Below are 19,800 nucleotides of genomic sequence, written 5' to 3'. Positions count from 1 at the left end.
CTAAGCTACAAACACAGCTTTTCATCAGTGCTAGCAGCTTTTACCTCCTAAATCCATAATTTTTACCTTCCCCACCAGCACAGACCCACTCCTCCCAGCCCTTCCCTGCTCACCATGCTCCAGTGCCATCTCCCCTTCCTCTATCAGTTCTTTCTGGCCACCAAACACCAGGAAAACTCTCGACTGACCCATCTGCTCCTGCACCAAAGGACTGAAGTGGCCTTGAGATCCCTCCTTTTTGGTTTTTAGTTTTTTTCCCCTGAGGAGAAGGCTGGCAAGTCAAACCACTGGTAGGCACAGGTTTTGTTTTCTTTTTCTCAGATCTTTATTTTACAAAAATAACTTACAAATGAAACAACTCTCAGCAGTAAGATCACTCACTCTGTGCAGGAGGATACAGCCTGGTGAAGCAGGGGTGTAGGAGTTAAGGACTCTGACAATACTGTTAATTTTAACATGACGGCAGCTATATTACACTACATATATTTCATGCTCCAGCATGTGGGTGTGACACCACATAAAGCCATGGTCCATAAAGTGTGCCTTTAGCCAGGGAGGATGCTCCCAAGAGATCATTTCCATCCTATTTATCAGCATCCTCTTGGAGCCAAATGACCACCTAACACTCAGACTACAGCACTCTGGATACACTCATCAGCAATATACTTCAAATACATGATAAAAATATATTTAACTTTCAAATACACTTGTATAAGGTACACCAAGGGGCAGAAAATAAAGTCTTGAGCTTTTAAATACAACACACTATATATATAAACATACACAAGGAGACAAGAGGGAATCAAGACGTGGAAGGAGAAGCTTATCCATGTTATCTATGGTACACAATGGCTTTGTCTGCTAGGAAATAATTTCCACTTGCATAGCATTGTTGAGGAGTCCACACTGGGCTAGGAGGAAAAAAGGTTTTCATTTTGGTACCACTTCCACTTTGCAACTGATCCTACTGTTAAATTACACTTTGTCCTCTCTCTTTTGTAGGCTGGAATTCACGCCGCGTTCATAACAAGCACATTAAAAGGAAGGGGTAAAAAAAAATAAAAAAATAAACAACAAACCGTAACACACAAAAAAAACCCCACATCAGGTTAGAGAGTCAAGGAAGTTCCTTTCTGGGCTTGCAGTCATTTGGCATTTTGCTCCAGAGCTGAGTATTCTGCTTCTGACACTCTGGAGGCGTCGATGAGTTTGGTGAGGCCAGTTTTGGCAGAGTACTTGAAGATGAAGGCTTTCATCAGCTCGTATCTGTAGTTGCGGTTGATGAAGCTGTACAGGATGGGGTTGACGCAGCAGTGCACCAGCGAGAAGCACTGAGTGATGTGCAGGGTGGCGTAGAGGAAGTTCTCCATCTGGCAGCTGATGGGGATGAAGTGAAGGCTGTAGAAGATGTCCAGCAGGACGGCCACGTGGTAGGGCAGCCAGCACACCAGGAACACCACCACGTAGGAGAAGATGATCTTCCCGTTGCTCTTGCGCTCCTGGTCGCTGGAGGCAGAGATGCTCTTGGCCAGGAGGAAATAAAACACGGCGATGACGGGAAAGGGGATGAGGAAGCCCAGCACCACGGAGATGAGCTCCATGCCAATCAGCCACTCCTTGAAGCTCTCCTCGGGGTAAACGGGCCTGCAGTAGGTCTCGCTGTTGGAAGAGACAGTCTTGAGGTAATAGGTGTCCGGGAGGGAGGCGGAGAAGGCCAGGAGCCACACCAGGACGCAGATGCAGCGGCGGATGATCTTCTTCTTGCGGCTGCTGGAGTTGGTGAAGTAGGCGACCGAGAGGTAGCGGTCCACGCTCATGCACGCCAGGAAGAAGATGCTGCTGTACAAGTTGATGGAAAATATCAGGTGGGTTATCTTGCACGTGATCTCCCCCATGTGCCACTGGTTGTGCTGGACCAGCGAGACCACCCACACGGGCAGGGTGATGACGACGCACAGGTCGGCGATGGCCAGGTTGAAGATGTACAGGTGGGTCTCATAGCCTGTCATTTTGGCCTGCAGGTTGACCCACACCACCACCGAGTTGGCCACCAGGCCTATGACGAAGATGAAGATGTAGAAGAAGGACAGGGTGTAGAGCAGGGCGCTCTTGTTGAGCGTGCCAGGGCATGTCGTGGCGTCCACCGTGATGCACTCGCCGCTGCTGCACGTCCAGTTGATCTCCGTCAGGTTGGCCGTCTCCAGGAAATCCAGGATGGAAGTCAAGTCAAGCGCGCTCATGGTCGCTCGGGTTGGAATGCGAGTGACCTAAAGGCAGAACAGGATTGAAAGAAATGACGTAAATTATGGAGCTATTTCTGCTGCCGTGTCACACCGGGACGCGCCGCTTCAGTAACAGCCTGCTCTTGCCAGGCACCTTCCACCAGAGCACTCCGCGGGGCAAAACAACCAAGACACTCAGCAAAGCTCATCTGCTTGACAAAAGAGGAGCAGCACCAGATTTTGTGTGATTTTCCCCTCTCCTCCAGCTCACATCTGACATCATCAGGTTGGCTATCGTCCCCGGGTGTGAAATCTGCAAAGTACACCGTGGCCAAATAAACGTCAGGCGACTAAATCTGTCTCCTCTGGCAGAAATGATGCTCCTATCGCTTTCAGCAGGGGAACCTTTAAGCCATTTCATCTGCACTCCCTCAAGCACAGCAGAATTGATCTGGCTGATACATGGTACCGTAAAACATTTACCACAGGCTCTGGTCAGCATCTTGTCAAGTCATACAGATGTATAAAGGAGAAGTGGGGAACTAAAGGGCTTTGTACTGCTATCCAAACTTAAATTTAAATTCTGCTCTGTCCTCCCTCCCTCCTTTCTATTTTACAAAGTATCCCCTGCACTTAACAATCATTACACAGCGCTGAGAAAAGAAAAAAAAAACCCTCAGAGCTTGACTGCTGAATAGATCTGCTGGTCTTAAGTTTTCTTTTTAGAAGAGTGCTTTGATTTCAAAACACTCCCCCAAAAGTTGGCTCTACAACTGCCTCCTTTCCACCCTTTTGCTTTTCTATATCTACTTTTGCTGCCTCTTCAGCGTTTTCTTCTACCTGCAGGCAGTGGACAAAGCAACTTGTTAACTTCCTTGCCAGCAGAAAGAAAAGGCCCTTAATGGCTCACACTAAACCCCAAGTGGGCTGATAACTGCCCTTGTGTTTTTTGGGGAGGTATAAAAATGCTGTCCCCGCACCCTGGGACCCTCAGTACCATGCACAGGCCTGTGCCCACGATGGCCAGGCCAGTTCTGGAGCGCAGGATCCAGCCTGGGATGAGCCAAAATAAAGCTGTTCCCAAGGGATGGATCCTTGCTCCCTCATGGCTCCACCTGAGCTGGCCCATCAGGCCATCCATGGACACATCCAGCATCCCCAGCAATGGTCACCTCGCTCTTCCCCATGACCCCACGAAGAGAGGGACCAGCCTGGGGCAAAGCCAGTGTGGCCAAGTGACCAGAGAGCAACAGGGATCTCCAAACATCCCTGATCCCACCACAGGATCTCTTGGGAGGCTTTCCAGGAGCACAGAGTGAGGGGTAAGCAGGGAAGAGCTCGGATGTGTTGCATACCCTCTCCTCACCCCCTCTCCCCAAAAAGGGAGACACAACACCGCTCCATCTGCATAATCAGCTCTTCCCAAAGCTCCCACCCTCCTGCCTGTCAGGGACAGAGGCTCAGGAAGAGAAGGGAGATAAGGGGGGAGATTACCCGAGAAGACTCAAGGCACTATTGTCCCAGCAGAGGGGAAGCTGGTGGCACTAACAATGAGGGGGGCCCTGCACACATTCAGGGGAGATCAAATCTCTCCACAAACAGGCCCAAATTGGCCCGTGAGGAGATCTGGCCCATGCCTTTCATCCTGCTGGCCTGATGAAAGACGGAGCCGAGACTCAAACCAAATTAAGCACGGCTTTTGCTCAAACACTGGCTAAAGAGGGAGCTGAGCCAGGGGCAGCTCTCCATCCTGGGATAGCCGATCCCGTGCTCATCTCGGGAAAGCAAAGTGATTTAGCCCATGCTATGCAGGGCAGAGGGGCTGATCCACCCCCCAGAGCTGCTGCCTGCAGGGCTGGATGCTTCCCCTGGATGCTCAAGGCTTCAAGTGGGACACAGGGATGGGGCTCCTGCCAGACCTCACCCAGGGTCCCACTGCACGCCCAGCACAAACACTTTCCACTCCTCTCACACACAGGAGAGACAGCACCATCCCCAAGTTCCTGCACCTCAAAACTCTGCAGCGATTAAAGCAAACTCCCTCAAAGCCACAAAACTTCCAGCCCCATGGCAAAGGCTGCTCCTGCTGGTATTTGGGGGCAGCAAGGGGAGCACAGCAGGAGGAACACCCCACAGAAGTGGCATGGGCGGGCCGGGGCTTCTCTGGAAAGGCATATGGTCTAAAACAAGAGGAGCAGGCTGACTCCACATCCCAAGACCCCAGTTCAGGACGGGACTGTGACCACGCAGTCCAGCACATACCTCAAGGAGAAGAAACTCAAACCTGGCTAAGGGTGTCAGATTCCGACAGAGAGGCAGCACCAGGGCAGCAGAGAGCCCCCGAGGCTGGGGCTCACACCAATGCTGGGGACACCACGGCCACCACAGTCGCAGCCGGTGGCTCAGAGCCACCCTGGGGATGCGAGGGAGAAGGGAGGGTGCTCGGGCCGATCGCAGCCCGGCTGCTGCACACACGTGCATCCATCCATCTGCCTGCGCCTTCCGCATCCCCAGCGCGGCCATAAAAACCCGACACCGAGCCGGCCTCCCAGGCTCCAGCCCCGCCGGGGAGGAGGGCTGTGCTCGCAGATTACAGCCCCGCAAACCGGGCTCTAGTCTGGGATTAGCTGCTGTAACCCGAGCTCCCACTCCCACCCAGATTAGCTGGGAGGCACGGGGGGAACCCACCAGACAAACTCAATAAAGCCACTCCGTGCTCCTAAGAAAACACCTTCAGCGCTCTCTGCAGACAGCACAGCATCCGAAAAACTCCTGAAGGAAGCTGGGACTGCAATTTGTGTTCACGACCCTGCTAAACTCCTGCAGGCCATCACCCCTTCCAGCTGGCAGGCACATGTGCTGAGTCCAGTCGCTGCTAGTTTACAGGACAAGAAGGAAAGGAGACGCACCCAAATTCCTGTCCTTGGAGCAGATGCAGCCTGCAGGATTGAATCTTCCCCATCCCACCTCCCGCAGGCTGTGACAAAGCAAACAAGCACCAGCACCTCTGCCTAGGAGGGCAGCCCAGCACGGCAGGGCAGCGTCCGAGCCCTCAGCAATGTGGAGAGCATCCCACAGACCGCTCCTGCCCGCACTCAGCCCTGCCTCCCGACTGCTCGGGACTGTGGGCAAGCTGCGCTCTGCCCTTCCCAAAGAGAGAAGGAAAAGTCAGGATGGCCGGGCGGGCTGTCACCCGCAAGCCTTCACGCTGCCCGTGTCCCGGCTCTCCAGCACGGGAAGGCGGCCACCACAAGAGGACACCCATGCCCGCAAGGGGCTTTGCGAGCCCGAGCCCGGCACATTCAAACTCCCCGGCAGTTCCGAGCCGAGGAAACAAACAACAACCGCGGGGCATAGAGCGGAGCCGAGGGTCGCACCTGGGCGCGCAGGGGCACCCACAGGGGAGCGGCGGCCGCTCCGAGCTCCCGCAGACCCTCCCGCCTCGGGAAACCCGGGTGGGGACACGCAGGAGAGGCTCCCCCCACCCCGTACGAGCCCGGAGGGACGCGGGAGAGGCTGCGAGCGCTCAGGGGGAGCGAGCCCGGGTCCCGCAGCCCCGCGGGGCTCCCCCGGGGCCGCCCTTACCTCGGGGCCTGGCGGCAGCGCTGCCCGAGCGAGTGAGCGCGGCCCCGCCGCCAACGCCGCCTTATATCGGCGGCCGTGAGGGGAGCCCGCCTCCCGGGGGCGGCTCCGGCCGCCCGGCTCCCATCGGCACGGCCCCGGTACGGCCCCACAGGCGTTCAACACGGCCAGAGATCAGCTCAGCCCAGCCCCGGCTCGGCCCCAGATCGGCCCGGCCCAGCCCCGGCTCGGAGCGGCCCCGGCCCGGCCCCGGCCGGGTCTCCGGGAACGGGAGCAAGGGGTGCGGGCAGCCAGGGTAGGGAGGGGTGATACCGGCACGGAGGGAAAAGCCGGGGAAAGAGAGAAAATGAAAAGGAGAGCAAGAGAGAGAGAGAAAAAAGGGAGAGAAAACGAGAGAGGAAAGGGGCAGAGAAAAGAGAAAGGGAAAAGGGAGAGAAAAAGAGAGGAAAAAGGGTTAGAAAAAGAGAGAAAAGAGAGAGGGAAAAGGAAGATAAGAACGAGAAAAGGAGAGAGAGAAAAAGGAGAGAAAAAGTGACGAATGGAGAGGGAAACGGGAGAGAAAAAGAGAAAGAGAGAGGGGAAAGGCAGAGAAAAAGGAGAGAAATAGGGCAAAGGGAGAGAAAAAGAAGTGTGAAAGAGGGAAAAGGGAGATAATGAGAGAAGGAGAGAGAAAAGGTGAGATATGGAGGGAGAAGGAGAAAAAAGATGGGAAATGAGAGAAAAAAGGGCAAAGGATAATAAAAGCAGGAGAAAATAGGAAAGAGAAAGAAAAATAATCAGAAGGAGGAAAATAAGGAGAGAAAAAAGAGGGAAAAGGAGAGTAAAAGCAGAAAAGAGGAAAAAGAAAAAGCAAAGGAGAATCGGAGGAAAAAAGGAGAGAAAAAGAGGGGGAAAAGGGAGGAAGAGAAAATGAAAAGGAGAGAAAAAGAGCAATAGAGAGGGAAAAGGGACAGAAAAAGAGAGAGGGGAAAGGGACACAGAAAGGAGAGGAGAGAAAAAGAGAAATAAGGAAAAAAGGAGGGGGGGGAAAGGGAAAAGGAGAGAAAAAAGAGGGCAAAGGAGAGCAAAAGCAGGAGAAAGGAGGAAAAAGAAAAAGCCAAAAAAGTGAATCAGAGGGAGGAAATAAGGAGAGAAGAGGGAAAGTGAGAGAAAAAGCAGAAGAAAAAAGGAAAAAGGAGAAAAAAAGAATTAGATGAAAATAAGGAGGGAAAAGGAGGGGAGAAAGAGAAAATGAAAAGGAGAGAAAAAGAGAGCAATAGAGAGGGAAAAGGCAGAGAAATAGAGAAAGAGAGAGGAAAAAGGGACATAAAAAGGAGAGGAGAGAAAAAGAGCAATGAAAAGAGGAGGAAAAAAGAGGGAAAAGGAGAGGAGAGGGAAAGTGAGAGAAAAAGCAGAAGAAAAGAGGAAAAAGAAAAAGAGAATTAGAAGGAGCAAAAAAAGGAAAGAAAAAGAGGGAAAAGGAGATAAAAAATAGGGGAAAGGAGAGAAAAAACAGAAGAGAAAAAGAAAAAAGAAAAAAGGAAAAAGGAGAGGAAAAATAGGGAAGAGGGGAAAATGAGAAACAGGAAGAAAAAGAGAAAATGGAAAAAAGAGAGAAAAAGAAGAGAAGGAAAAAGAAAAGAAGAGAAAAGAGAAAGCAGAAAAGATAGACCAAGAGAAAAAGTGAAAAAAGGAAAAAAGGTGAAAAAGAAAAAGTGGGGGGAAAAGGGAAAAGAGAAAAAATGAGAAAAAAGAAATAAAGAAGAGAAAAAGAGAAAAATATAGAAGAAGAGAGAGGAGAGGAAAAGATGATGAAAGAAGGGGATAAAAAAGGGGAGGGAAAGAAAAAAATATTTTAAAATGTGAAGAAGCATAAAAAATTATGTAAGAGGGGAAAAAATTAAACAGCATGTGTGTAGTTGTTTTCTATTTTCTTATTTTTTTCCTCGCCACAATAAAGTATTGAAATAGACAAGGCAAGGGGAGGCAGCAGATCTCACCTCTGCTCCCTCCCCAAAGGCAAGAAACACTAACACCAAGGAAAAGCAGCAAGAAGCCAGGGAGTCACTCATTCCAGGTGCAAATCCCCTTCTTCCATGGCTCCTGCAAGGTGTGGCAACCAGAAAAATGAAAACTTCCACAGACACTGAAGAGTTTGGTCTGCAACCTTAGAAGAAGCTTAGATTAATGTAAAAATACAATACACAGACATTAAGCAGAAAAATTATAAACTTATGTTTCTATAGTTATAAGGAAGAAAATGCCTTAAGTGAGAAACTGTATTGATAAGATGGTAAAGGGTTATAATGTAGGAAAATATTGATAAGATGGTGAAGGGTTTATAATGTAGGGCTGTCATTTTTTAGAGTAACTACAAGTTTACAAGTTTTAATAGAAGCACATCTGTGTACATGTGATAATATCCCATTAGATAAAAGTATCCACAGTGCAGTAGGAACAAGTAAAAGTGATAGCTTAGAAACCCAAAATAAACCCTGTGACAGCTGTCTATTAGTTTAGAAAGTTATACATTACCTAGTAACGAAGAAACTTGTGACTGCTGCTCCTTTGCAATCTCCCAGCCTCTGAGACTGATGTTTATCTGGGCAATAAGTGGTTCCCAGCCCAAAAATAGCCCCATGCCTTTATCAGAAGCAGAAATAATAATTCAGAGGGAAAGGGGGGTCAGTCAGGCTGTGTGTCCCAGGGAAATGCTGGGATTGATGTCCATCCACCTGCCCAGCCCTGCCAGCAGCACTGACAGCTCCCAAAACACCAGGTGAGCTCAGCCCCCAAACCCTCCCCTGAACCCACATCAACCTCTACAGCTCCTAAATCACCTCAAAGGGCTGAGCCCTGCCCAGCCAGCACATGCAGCTGAGCTGACACCTCTGAACCATGACTTTTTGGAAGATACAGGGCTCAAGTTCAGCCCTTGAACCTGTCCCAAAAACACATAATCCTATATCCACAGGCAATTAACAGGGCAAGGACAAATAGCTTCAAATTGAGAGTTTAGATGGGATATTGGGGAAAAAATCTTCCCTGGGAGGGTGATGAAGCCCTGGCACAGAAAAGCTGTGGCTGCCCCATCCCTGGAAGTGTTCCAGACCAGGTTGGATGGGGCTTGGAGCAGCCTGGGATAGTGGAAGGTGTCCCTGCCCATGGCAGGGGGTGGCAGTGGATGGGCTTTGGGGTCCTTTCTGGTTTGGGTGCCAGGGAACAAGAACACAGGGATGAGTCTCCCACCATCCCATGTATTGTATTTGTGGGGTCCCTCGTGGCAGGAAGGAATGATGAATTTGACTCCATTCTCAGAAGGCTAATTTATTATTTTATGATACTACATTATATTAAAGAATCCAAAACTATACAGAAAGGATACTTACAGAAGGCTAACAAGATAATAATGAAAATTCATGACTATTTTTAGAGCTCTGACACAGTTTGGCACTGATTGGCCAATGAGTAAAAACAACTCACAGCAGAAACCAATAAAACAATCACCTGTTACTAAACAATTTTTAAACACATTCTAAAAAATTAAAACACAGGAAAAACAAATGAGATATATATTGTTTTCCTTTTTCTCTGAAGCTTCTCAGCTTCCCAGGAGGAAAATCCTAAGCAAAGGGACTTTTCAGAAAATATGAATGTAACACCCGTGGATGGAAAGGGTGGGATGTAAAGTGTCTCATCTCCCTTCCTGACCCCTGCTCTCCCTGGGTGAGGTCCTCCCAACTTCACAGCTGTTGGTGAGCAAAGCGTTTCAGCATCTGCTCGAATTCTGAGTGCTTGCCGAAGTCCACGGATGTTGGTGGGATTGAAGCACAGTGATGTCAGAGAGTGACAGGATTAGGTTTAAAAATAAGCAGGGACTGAAGAACTTGGCTGAATCAGGCTCTGAAAATCCTAGGGAGAAAAAAAAAAAAAAAAACAAAAACCAAAAACAAAACTAAAGGCACTCTAGCAGCACTCTGATCACTTGGCCAAAAAAAAAAGCAAGTGGAGTGGGTTTGCCTAACTTGGTGTGCCAGAAAATAACATCAAAAAGTGCAAAGTCTTCCAGAGCTCTCCAAAAATACAGCCAGCACCTGGAACCACAAAGCTGCTGCAAGTCCAGGAGTCACAGGCAACCTCCCCTGTCCTGCAGTTGCCCAGTGCTCTGGGCTCCTCCTTTCAGGTGTCATTTTATAGGAGCACACTCCCCACAGGAGAGCCAGGGCCAATTCCCCTTTAGCTACAAAAACTGCATTTTGTTTGGTGCTCAGGCATTAAAAATGTGCACGATGCAAACCCACCTGCCTAGAACAGAGCAAGCAGAGCTGGGGACCTCGGATCAAACCAGCAGAAGGTCGAGCTGCTGCCTGCTTGCCATGATTAATTGGTGTCTGCCACCAATCCAAGCAGGTGATCCAAGAGATGTGATGGCAGACTGCAGCTGCTGTGGCCAGCAGCTCCTTGGAGATGCAGCTGTCCAGGTGATCCATCACTTACTGAAATGAGACAGGCTGGGAGAACTGGGATTGCTCAGAATATTCTGGGGAGACCTTAAAGCACCTTCCAGTGCCTGAAGGGGTTCCAAGGGAGCTGAAGAAGGATTTTGGATAAGGGGAAATAGCTTCCCACTGCCAGAGGGTGGGGTTAGGTGGAAGAAATCCTTCCCTGTGAGGGTGGGCAGGCCCTGGCACAGGGTGGTTGCCCGTGGATACCTAGAAATGTCCCAGGCCATTTGCCTGGAGCAACCTGGGCTAGTGGAAGGTTTCCCTGCCCATGGCAGAAGGTGGAATGGGATGAACTTTAGGGTCCCTTCCAACCCAAACCATTTTATGATTTAGGAAAGCAAAGTTTTGCAGTTTTCACCCTGTTATGGAGGAGTCTGTGGCAACATGTCAGCATTGGGCAAAATGCAGCACTGAAAGCCAGATCATTATTTAACTGCTTTGGTTTGCATTTATGTTTTGTTTAACTGTCTGAACTACAGCAATATGTTCTTTTTTTTTTCTCCAAAAGCACAAGTTTTTACTAATGGGGGTAGGGGAGAGAAAAAATCCTGAATTTCTCCCAGCCCTCACAGCCTTTCCCTATTGACTTTGGGAACACAGGCTGAAAGCACCCTCCCTTTCTCTTCAGGCTTCCCTTTCCAGCTGGGAGGCAGATGGAAGCTGACACCCAGCCCTGCCTATTCAAATCAACAGAAAAATTAAAAATAAAAAGTAAAAAAACTCCAGTTGGCAGCTTCGAGTGCTGGGAAGACACAGGTTTGGGAATGAGAGGGAAGGCCAAGAAGGCAAAGTGCAGATTCTATTGGGCGGGGGGAGCATTCTGATTGCACAGCAAGTATGGGAATGGGACAAAGTGGAAACATTTCTCCAGTTGCACAAGAGAGGGTTTGCATGCAGCAGGAGCGAGGTGGGAGCAGCCTCACACACACACACACACACACACAGAGAACAGTGCCAGGAGCTCAAACACCCACCCAAGCCACACCAAAACCCAGCACAGCCCTGGAGGAAGGCAGGCTGTGATCCATGAAGTGTCCAAAGGGGAAACCCAGCATCCTGCGCTTCCTCCTTCTGCCAAGACAGCCAGCCCTGTGTCCTCTCCTGGTTGTGTTCCTCGCTGCATCACGGGGATGATGGATGGATGGATGATGGAGGGATGGATGGATGGATGGATGGATGGAGGGATGGAGGGATGGATGGATGATGGAGGGATGGATGGATGATGGATGGAGGGATGGATGGATGGATGGATGGAGGGATGGATGGATGGATGGATGGATGGATGGATGGATGGATGATGGAGGGATGGATGGATGGATGGATGGATGGATGATGGATGGATGGATGGATGGATGGATGGATGGATGGATGGATGGATGGAGGGAGGGATGGATGGATGGATGGATGGATGGATGGATGGATGGATGGATGGATGGATGGAGGGATGGATGGAGGAACGAGCCCCTGTGCTAACAAAAGGAATGAATAGCTGACTGCGTCAGGAGTCACCTCTGCAACGGCAGCAGAAAGGAAACGAGCAGTGTGTTTCCAGCAATGCTGCCCGGCTTCACTTCCCAGCAGCAGCAGCAGCAGGGAACAATCAGGGCATTTAGTGCCAAACCCTGCCCCCAGCAGCGTCAGCAGCCTCAGGGAAGCCCCAGGGCTGCTCTCCTGTCAGCTCCATCCTGTCCGGTCTGGAACAGACGCACGATGAGGAAGGCAGGGGGAAGAGAGCGGGGAGAAGCAGCCAGGCAAGAACGTGCTCGCAGGCAGCTCCAGGAAACCAGAGTCCTCCTCTGCACAGGGATGGAGCGAGCCAGAGGTGCCCCAAGCTGAGGAAGCTGATCAGGGGGTGGGAAAGGCAGTGCTAGAGAAGCTGTGTTAGAAACAAGCTGACCTCTTAAAAGTGGAGAAAGAAGGAAGAGAAGTGCATGGAGAGGCTGCCAGGGCAACCACAGCCCATCCTAGGGCAAGGCTCCTGCTTCCCCTAAACCACTAAGCCAAGCTATAAAAGAGAAATCACAGCTCAGGACTTCCCTTCCTCCTCCACAGCACCCACCTGTTAGTTCAAAGGTTCATGAGATAGTTTATTTTTATTGCAAAAAGCCGCTCGGGGGCTGGTTTCCATCTCTGCTGCAGCTCCAAGGCTGCATTTTCAGCTTCAGCACCACAACAGTAAGGACCAAACAGAAGAGGAAGGTTTTCCAGCATAAAGCTGAGCTGCTTGGGCTGTCACAGGCCTGCAGCATCCGTGGTTTGAGGCAGCACACGCTGAAAGCTTTGTGAAAAGCTGCCGGGAGGGATCTGTGTTTTCCAGGCCCTGTCCGGCGCGGGGACGCTGCCGTCAGCTCTCGCCTCCTGACAAGTGATGGTGAGCAGCTCTGATTCAGGGAGACAACTCAAAGCACACAGTGCTTCACGTGGCCCTCTTCAGCTGGGCCACCCAGGCTTTTAACCATTCTCTGGCTTTGTCCACCCAGAGGCAGAATCATAGAGTGGCTTAGGTTGGAAAATGCTTCCAAGATCGAGTCCAACCTGTGACTGATCCCCACCTTGTCACCCAGTGCCACATCCAAGCATTCCTTGGACAGCCCCAGGGATGAAGGAGAGAGACACAGCAGGAGAAAGGTTTAAGGTCTTGTCCACTTGCATGGCAGGGCATTTTCTGTCAATCTCAGCAAGCTTTCCCAAAGCCAAGCAATAATACTGCAACAGTTCCAGCAGGATCTGCTGAGGAAAGGGCTGGCAGAGCAATCAATTTGCTATTTTCAATGTAATGAGAGCTTTCAGGAGAAATCAATTGGTGGTGGAATTAGGAATATGACCTGTGTAGCCAGTAATTATAGAAGATGGGTCTCCCCTTCACAGTTCATTTCCATCTTACCCTTTCCACTAAATAAAGGTGTTACCAATGGATGTTATTTGCTGCTTCTTAATCTGCTGTCAGAGGCATTACTGCCATTTATTTGAGAGCATGCCAGAATGTGACCGTGAGGAGGATAACATCAAACCCTGAGCCAGAAATCCTGCTTCGAGCAGCTAAGCAGGCAGCAGAGATTTTTTCAGAGACACTGATTTTTACATAAACATTATTCAAAAACTTCTCCTGTCCTCACAGCGCACTCTCAGATTAGCAGTGAGATGTGAACATGGCAAGGGTAGGTTTTGACAGGAGCCATGCCATGGAAATCTGCATCAGCAGCAAGTGGCAGGCTGGGGACAGAGAGAAGAAAGCAAGGAGCTGGAATTAGGATGATGGGATCCCCCCACCTTCACTTGCTTCCATGGGAAAGAGCCCTGTAGGTGTAAAACAGCTAAATGTTACAGGCCGGTAAGAAATAAAAAAATTCATTAAATTGTAAATCTTTTGGAAAGGGGATCTACTGGGGAGATTATATTCACTTCTCATGGACATATTAATTCAACAGTGGCATATCATATTGTTCTCTGCAGGGGGAAAAAGACATATTGTTTTAAAGTCTGATTTTTCGAGCAGTCCTTGAGGAAGGAAAGCAAATATAATCTTGGCAAGGAAAAGCGAGTGCACGAGCACCGAGGAAGGGACATTAAACGCAGGGCCCAAGTCCCAGCTGCTGAAAGTCAGCGTGGTTCGACTGCAGTTCTTGGAGCTGAGCCCGTGCATGGGAGCTGAGAGTGAAGGTCACCTCCATTTAGCCACAACTCCTTGAAAATGTTAAGTAAGTGAACACAAAGGGTAATTTTTTACTGTGAACAGTCACTGTTTGCCCACCAGCAAACAGGTGAGAAGACAAAGACATTGCAGCTGCTTTCATTTGATGTTTGGTGGTTGGGAACTGTCTGGTCATCTCCCTCTGGACAGCTTCTGGCTCAGCAGTGGAAATTGCCAAGCTCTCCTGGCTCTCAGTCCAGCCAGACACTCAGGACTTGAGGAGACCTCAGCAGCCACCTGCAGAACATGGGCTCTCCATAGCCCTGCTCCCTGCTCCAGCTGCTTCCCAGCCTAGGCTCCCTACATGCCTGGTCTCCATTCTCCAGGAGTCTCCAGTGGCACGTGCCAGATGCTCCTGCTGCCGATCCAGCCCCATCTCCTGCCCAAATTCCATCACACGGAGGCAGATAGAGCCCTGCCTCCCTGGAGAGACCTTTCCTGGCAGACACCTTGCACACAGCAAGTGGGACTGGCCACAGGCCCCCTTCCACAGGTATGGTCACACTCTACCCTTGGCTTCCCACCTGTCTCCTGACCACAGAAATGTTGTGTTCCTTTGGAAGAGGAGCATCCCTGCTCCCTTTTTGCTCCCTGGAGCATATCTTTCCTCGGGGGAAACCTGTGGATTGTAGAAGAGCACCTCAGGAAACAGCTACAGGAGTGTTTTCAGCAGACACACAACTCACTGCACAGTAACTGCTTGTGCCCATGGCCTTCCCCTCACCATCCCAAGGAGTTTATTCCATGGGAACAAGGGGAGAGCACAGCTTAAGCTCCCCACACAAGATAGCAGGGACCACAGAGCGGCTCTTGCGCCATGAAACAATCGATGCCTGTTTGACCCTGTCACACTCCCAGCCAGCTCACGCACAGATAACCCAGCCCGAGCCACCAGAAAAGATGGGATTTGCTTATCACTCAGACTGCACAGGCCACTCTGCCCAGCAGAGCTCACACATCCAAGCTCCAGCAGGACTTCCAGCTCTTTGCCCGGCTCTCACACTGACAGCTTCCCCAGCATCCATCCCAACGAGGTGTGAAATTTGAAGCATCACCAAAGTGCACACGGGGCTGTTCCTGGGTAATTACACGAGCAGATAAAGTAAAAGAGGGCTGGTGAAACATTAACCACGAGCAGGCAGAACAACAAAGGCAGTGCACCCGAACCACAAAGGCTCTTAATGCAACATTAAGTCAGCTGGACCTCCGCTGTGTATTTGCCATGTGGATTCAATACCTCCTTGAGATGGAAAACAGGAATAAAGCCCTATTTTTTTTCCACACCTGGGCCAGGCTCCTAGTTGAAACAGGCAGTTCATACCAGCCAAACACTTGGACATTGCTGAGGTCCTCCTCAGCAATGGCTTTAGGTTCAAGGCACACTGACAGCAGCTCATAGCCCAAAACCATAGGAAGCCAGAGAGGTTTTAAACTACTCAAATCATCCAGTGTGACCATGAGAAGGAGGCAATGTGGGCTTTAGCTTCTGTCCAGGGCCCCTGGAAACTTAATCCTAGCTGATTACACCATTTCTTTTCTTTTTTTTTTTTTTTTCATAGAAGAAATAAACAGTCTTTTGTACCAAACATAAGGCTGCCTTATTTTGAAGGAAGATTTATCACCCAGGCTAAATCCATGAGTTCATTCTGGTTTTGTCCCAAATCTTCAAAGCAGTGTTTTACACTTCATGACACAGTATCAACTGGTTCTGCCCCTGTGCCAGGCAGTCCCCAAAAGACATCCCACTTCTCTTTATAAAAAATAATGAAAGAATGCAGACCATCTCATCAGTTGTTTAAAGCCTGCACAGCAAATTCCACGCAGGCATGTCGGAGCCATGCAAACACATCCATAAGGACTGGCTTCCCTGCAGACCACAAACACCAGCAGTGTTTTGGGGCTTGGAGTGACCTGGGGGTGGAACAAGATGAGCTTTAAGGTCCCTTCCAATCCAAACCATCCTGGGATTCCGTGGTGTGACACTGCTCAGTGGAGGGCAGTGACTGATGGGTGACAAAATCTGCTGAAATAAGGATTGCTCAGTGCCCTCCCTGCACCAACAGGGGCTCTGTTGTGCTGAGCTGAAACCTTGAACTCATTACAATGTCACTCTGTCTCTGGATCCCGTATCCTGTGGGGGAATCTTCTGGGAATGTATTTTGGTTCAGGCTTGGGTCAAGGAGAGTTGACTTGACCTGAAAATAAATCCAGGCGATCTCGAGCTAAAGAGCCATTGACTACTGTTTGCAATACAATAAAGTGAGCAGATCAAACTGGGCTGACAGCCAGGCTTAACATAAATCCAGGCAAAAGGGGGAACAAGAAGATGCATTCACCACCACGACAAAGGGGACATTTTTTACATTGGCACAGCTCAGAGCAGCGACTGAAAAGCGCTTCCCAGGCAGCATTTTAGTGTCCCATATGCTGTGTGCTGCTTAGCTGTGCTGGTATCTCCAACAGCCTGGCAGCCAGATAAGAGTTACACCACTTGGATGTGTGTGAAAAAGAGGATGTGGGATTTTTTGGGGTTTGTTTTCTTCACCATTTTTAACGTCACTAGCAGGAGTTCCTCTGCTTGCACACAGGGCAGCTTTTGTGAGAGGTATTTTATATGGATCCCCAAGGAAGGGTCTCAGTGGCTGGGCTCTGAGCTCTATTGTGTGCACGTGTGTGTAATAACTCTCTGCAGCTTTTGGGTTGCAGTCCAGGTTGTACTCACTGCAGCTCCAGGATGAAACCTTCTGCTGGCTCACTGTACCACTACCTTCATTGAAGTTAGCCTTTCTCCTCTTCCAGGAGCTGTCAAAGTGTTTGTTGGATAAAGCAAGTTTTGATCCAGCTGATAATTCCCAGATCCCTTCCCACATCCTCAGAAAAAGTGGACATGCCCCCAGCTCTCCTCCTTCCCAGGGCTCAGCCCCACAAGCAGCAGCCTGACCCACCAGCCCTTTGCCCACAACACAAACCCCACTCAGCACATTTTCCAGCTCCTCAACGAGGCTGGTTGTCCAGCAACCCCTCAGGAGGATCCTCTGCCCAGCCAGCAGCCCAAGCACAGTAATTTGGCCATTTTCCCCAAGTCCCAACTTTACCAGCAAAGCTGTCCCACAAGGATCCAATGAATGCATCCTCCAGAACAAGCTGTGTGTGATGACTACACCTAGTGATACTTGGACATCACCTTTTGCTGTCCCTCTAAGCCTGCTCAGAGCTCTCCTAGCACATCTCCAACCTAGAGCAGCTGGTTCATCTCTGGATAAATATTAAAAGGAGTTTAGTCCTTCTGCTGACATTCATTATCCACTCCATTCTACAATAAGGAGCTGGTCAAATCCCTGCAGCTTTCCCAGACAAAACCAGCCAGGGTTTCAGGAGGTGCTTTCAGGAGATGAAGGCAGTCTCTGTGGGAAGACATGAGCACCACATTCCTCATTTGAGTGCAGCTATTTCTAAACACAGCTCAGGGAAAGCTGCATATTTATTTTTTTTATTGCATTAAAACCCATTTTATTAGCCAACTGGTACTTTAATGTGGATGATGCCTTTGTTTATAAAATAAATTATGCTGTTTCCTCGCATCTCCCACTGTGATTGCATGATTCCTGGTCAGATTGTATAATGTTTGATCTAAGAATGTATAAACTCCACTAAACAAAGCTGCAATAGAAAGTTGAATAATAAGTCGAGACTCCAACCTCTCTCAGGGAAAAAAAAAAGGTGAGTTTGACAAAGTAACATGCTGAGAGAGCCTGGGAATCTTTCTGATGGAATAAAGTATTTTAAGAGTGTCTGAATATTCCAACTCAGCATTTCCCATCTGCGCCTTCTAAAAGTGACAGGAGCTTCACCCCTGACTCAAGCAAAATCTTCACAAATCGGGATTTCTTTTACAACTGTGTGAAAATTAACACTTTCACTTGCAATTAGCAGCATCACAGCCCTGCTCACACTTTTGCTGCAGAAACAAGCTGCACATGAATATTCACAGGCAGGCAATGCCATCTCGAAGAAACCAGTGCTGGGGAGGGCTTTACCTGTCTCTCAGAGAGAAGAAAGGCACACAACAGTCTCTCCTCAGGGGTTCTGCAGGTTGGTGCCACTGCTCATCTTGGAGAGCTCTGGGACAATCATGGAATGGTTGGGAGGGACCTCAAAGCCCATCCCATCCCACCCCCTGCCATGGCAGGGACACCTCCCACTGTCCCAGGCTGCTCCCAGCCCTGTCCAACCTGGCCTTGGGCACTGCCAGGGATCCAGGGGCAGCCACAGCTGCTCTAGGCCCTGTGCCAGGGCCTGCCCACCCTCACAGGGCAGAATTCCATCCCAATATCTCATCCAAACCTGCCCTGTGGCAGTGGGAAGCCATTTCTCCTTGTCCTGTCCTAAAGGTCCTTGTAAAATCACTTCTCACCTGACAAGAATTTGCTCTGCCGAGGCAGGTCTAGGCATTATACACGTAGAAACTCGAGTATTTTTTAATGGACACATCTTCCCTTCCCAAAAAATACCCATCATCACGGTAGCTGAATTTCTCAACCCCTCTGTGTTTGCAGGACCATCTCCTTTTTATAAGTCAGTTCCACCCAGAACAGCAAAACCATGAGCAAGACCAGCCTGGAGATATTCCAGCCACCAGGAGAAGTCCCAGCACGGAGAAGACTGGCCCAGTGTTTATCCATGACCTGCCCCTTCTCTGCTCAGGTGCCAAGTGCATTGCAGCCACAGCATGAGAGTCCTTTCTGCACAGCTCACACCACTAAAACCAGCTGGAAAAGAGGGAAAATTATTGATTTTAATATCACAAGCTTGACATAGAGGGAGTTAAGCAGCTCTTTTTAATGCAGCAGTCTTCAAAGAAGCTGTGGCTATTTCAACTCCATCTTTCCTGAGCAGTGCAATGCAGGCTGAAGGAGCACAAGAAATGCAGGAAAGGAAAGGCACTGAGGAGGAGGAGGTGGGAAAAACTCCAGTTCTGCCTCATGGATAATCCCATTTCAAAGCACGCTGCTTGTGGCCAAGCAGTGAAAGCCAAAATTATGAACTCAGTTACCAACGAGACCTGGAGCAGAAACTGTGCCCAGAACTTTAGAAGTCCAAGTGAAATGTCATTCCCTGGTGGTGTTCCATCCTCAAGCCAGTCTGAAGTCATCCCCAGGATCTGATGGGTGTTTCCATGACGTCCTGAAGAGCCAGAGGCCACCCTGCTCCACCCTTTCCAGGAAGGATGGGCCCATCCTCTCCTCTTTCTGCAGGACCTTCCCTTTCCAGGGCTTGCTCCAGCGCCTTTCAGCTGCACCAAGGCACAAAACATAAAGAAAGTACCCATTTTCCACTGTCAGAGAGAAAAAGGAGGTGCCCCGAGGCTGCTTTCCACTCTCTAAACAGCCCAAAAGTTGTTCTCCACCAGAAAAGAAATCTGGAGCTGATCTGAAGCCCATCAGTGGAAATCGGTGGAGCCCTTGCTGTTCTCAAGGCAGCCAGGAGAGCAGGAAACAGAGAGCCACACTCCTCAGAGCTTAAAATATTTACTTAAAACTGGATGCCAGGAAGGTGAACCAAAATGATGCTTGAAAAGACAGAGTGGCTATTTAAGGGATGGAAAGACAGGTTGTAATTATAGGGTCATGGGATAAATTTAACATGGCTCATCTGAAACAAATTGAGAACCGATTAGGCACCCAAAATGAAACAAACACCTCTAAGTCCTTTATTAACTCTTGCTTGGAGTAGCAGAGAAAATTCAGTTTTAAAAGCAAATGCCTTCTCACTTTGCAGAGAATTTTATAGGGATGAATCAGGTACTAAAGTTCTTGCCAGC

The 19,800-nt window shown here is 49.5% G+C and overlaps 1 protein-coding gene across 2 annotated transcripts in view; it reads right to left on the bottom strand.

Annotated features, from left to right (window-relative positions):
• Positions 1-283: 283 nt before the first annotated feature.
• Positions 284-19,800, bottom strand: part of ACKR3 (atypical chemokine receptor 3) — a 44,540-nt gene continuing 25,023 nt past the window's right edge. Inside the window, exons 1-2 of one of the 2 annotated variants that reach the window (XM_074548925.1) lie at positions 5,808-5,963; positions 284-2,267 (exon numbers count right to left, since the gene is read on the bottom strand). In XM_074548925.1, the coding sequence (XP_074405026.1) occupies positions 1,146-2,240 (1,095 nt within the window). In that variant the 5' untranslated portion in view covers positions 2,241-2,267; positions 5,808-5,963 and the 3' untranslated portion in view covers positions 284-1,145. Of the gene's footprint in view, positions 2,268-5,807; positions 5,964-19,800 lie in introns of those variants that run through there. The other variant, XM_074548924.1, reaches the window with a different exon arrangement.

The sequence above is a fragment of the Zonotrichia albicollis genome, chromosome 10, assembly GCF_047830755.1.
Source record: "Zonotrichia albicollis isolate bZonAlb1 chromosome 10, bZonAlb1.hap1, whole genome shotgun sequence".
Lineage (NCBI taxonomy): Eukaryota > Metazoa > Chordata > Aves > Passeriformes > Passerellidae > Zonotrichia > Zonotrichia albicollis.
This window is presented reverse-complemented; position numbering and strand designations above follow the sequence as displayed.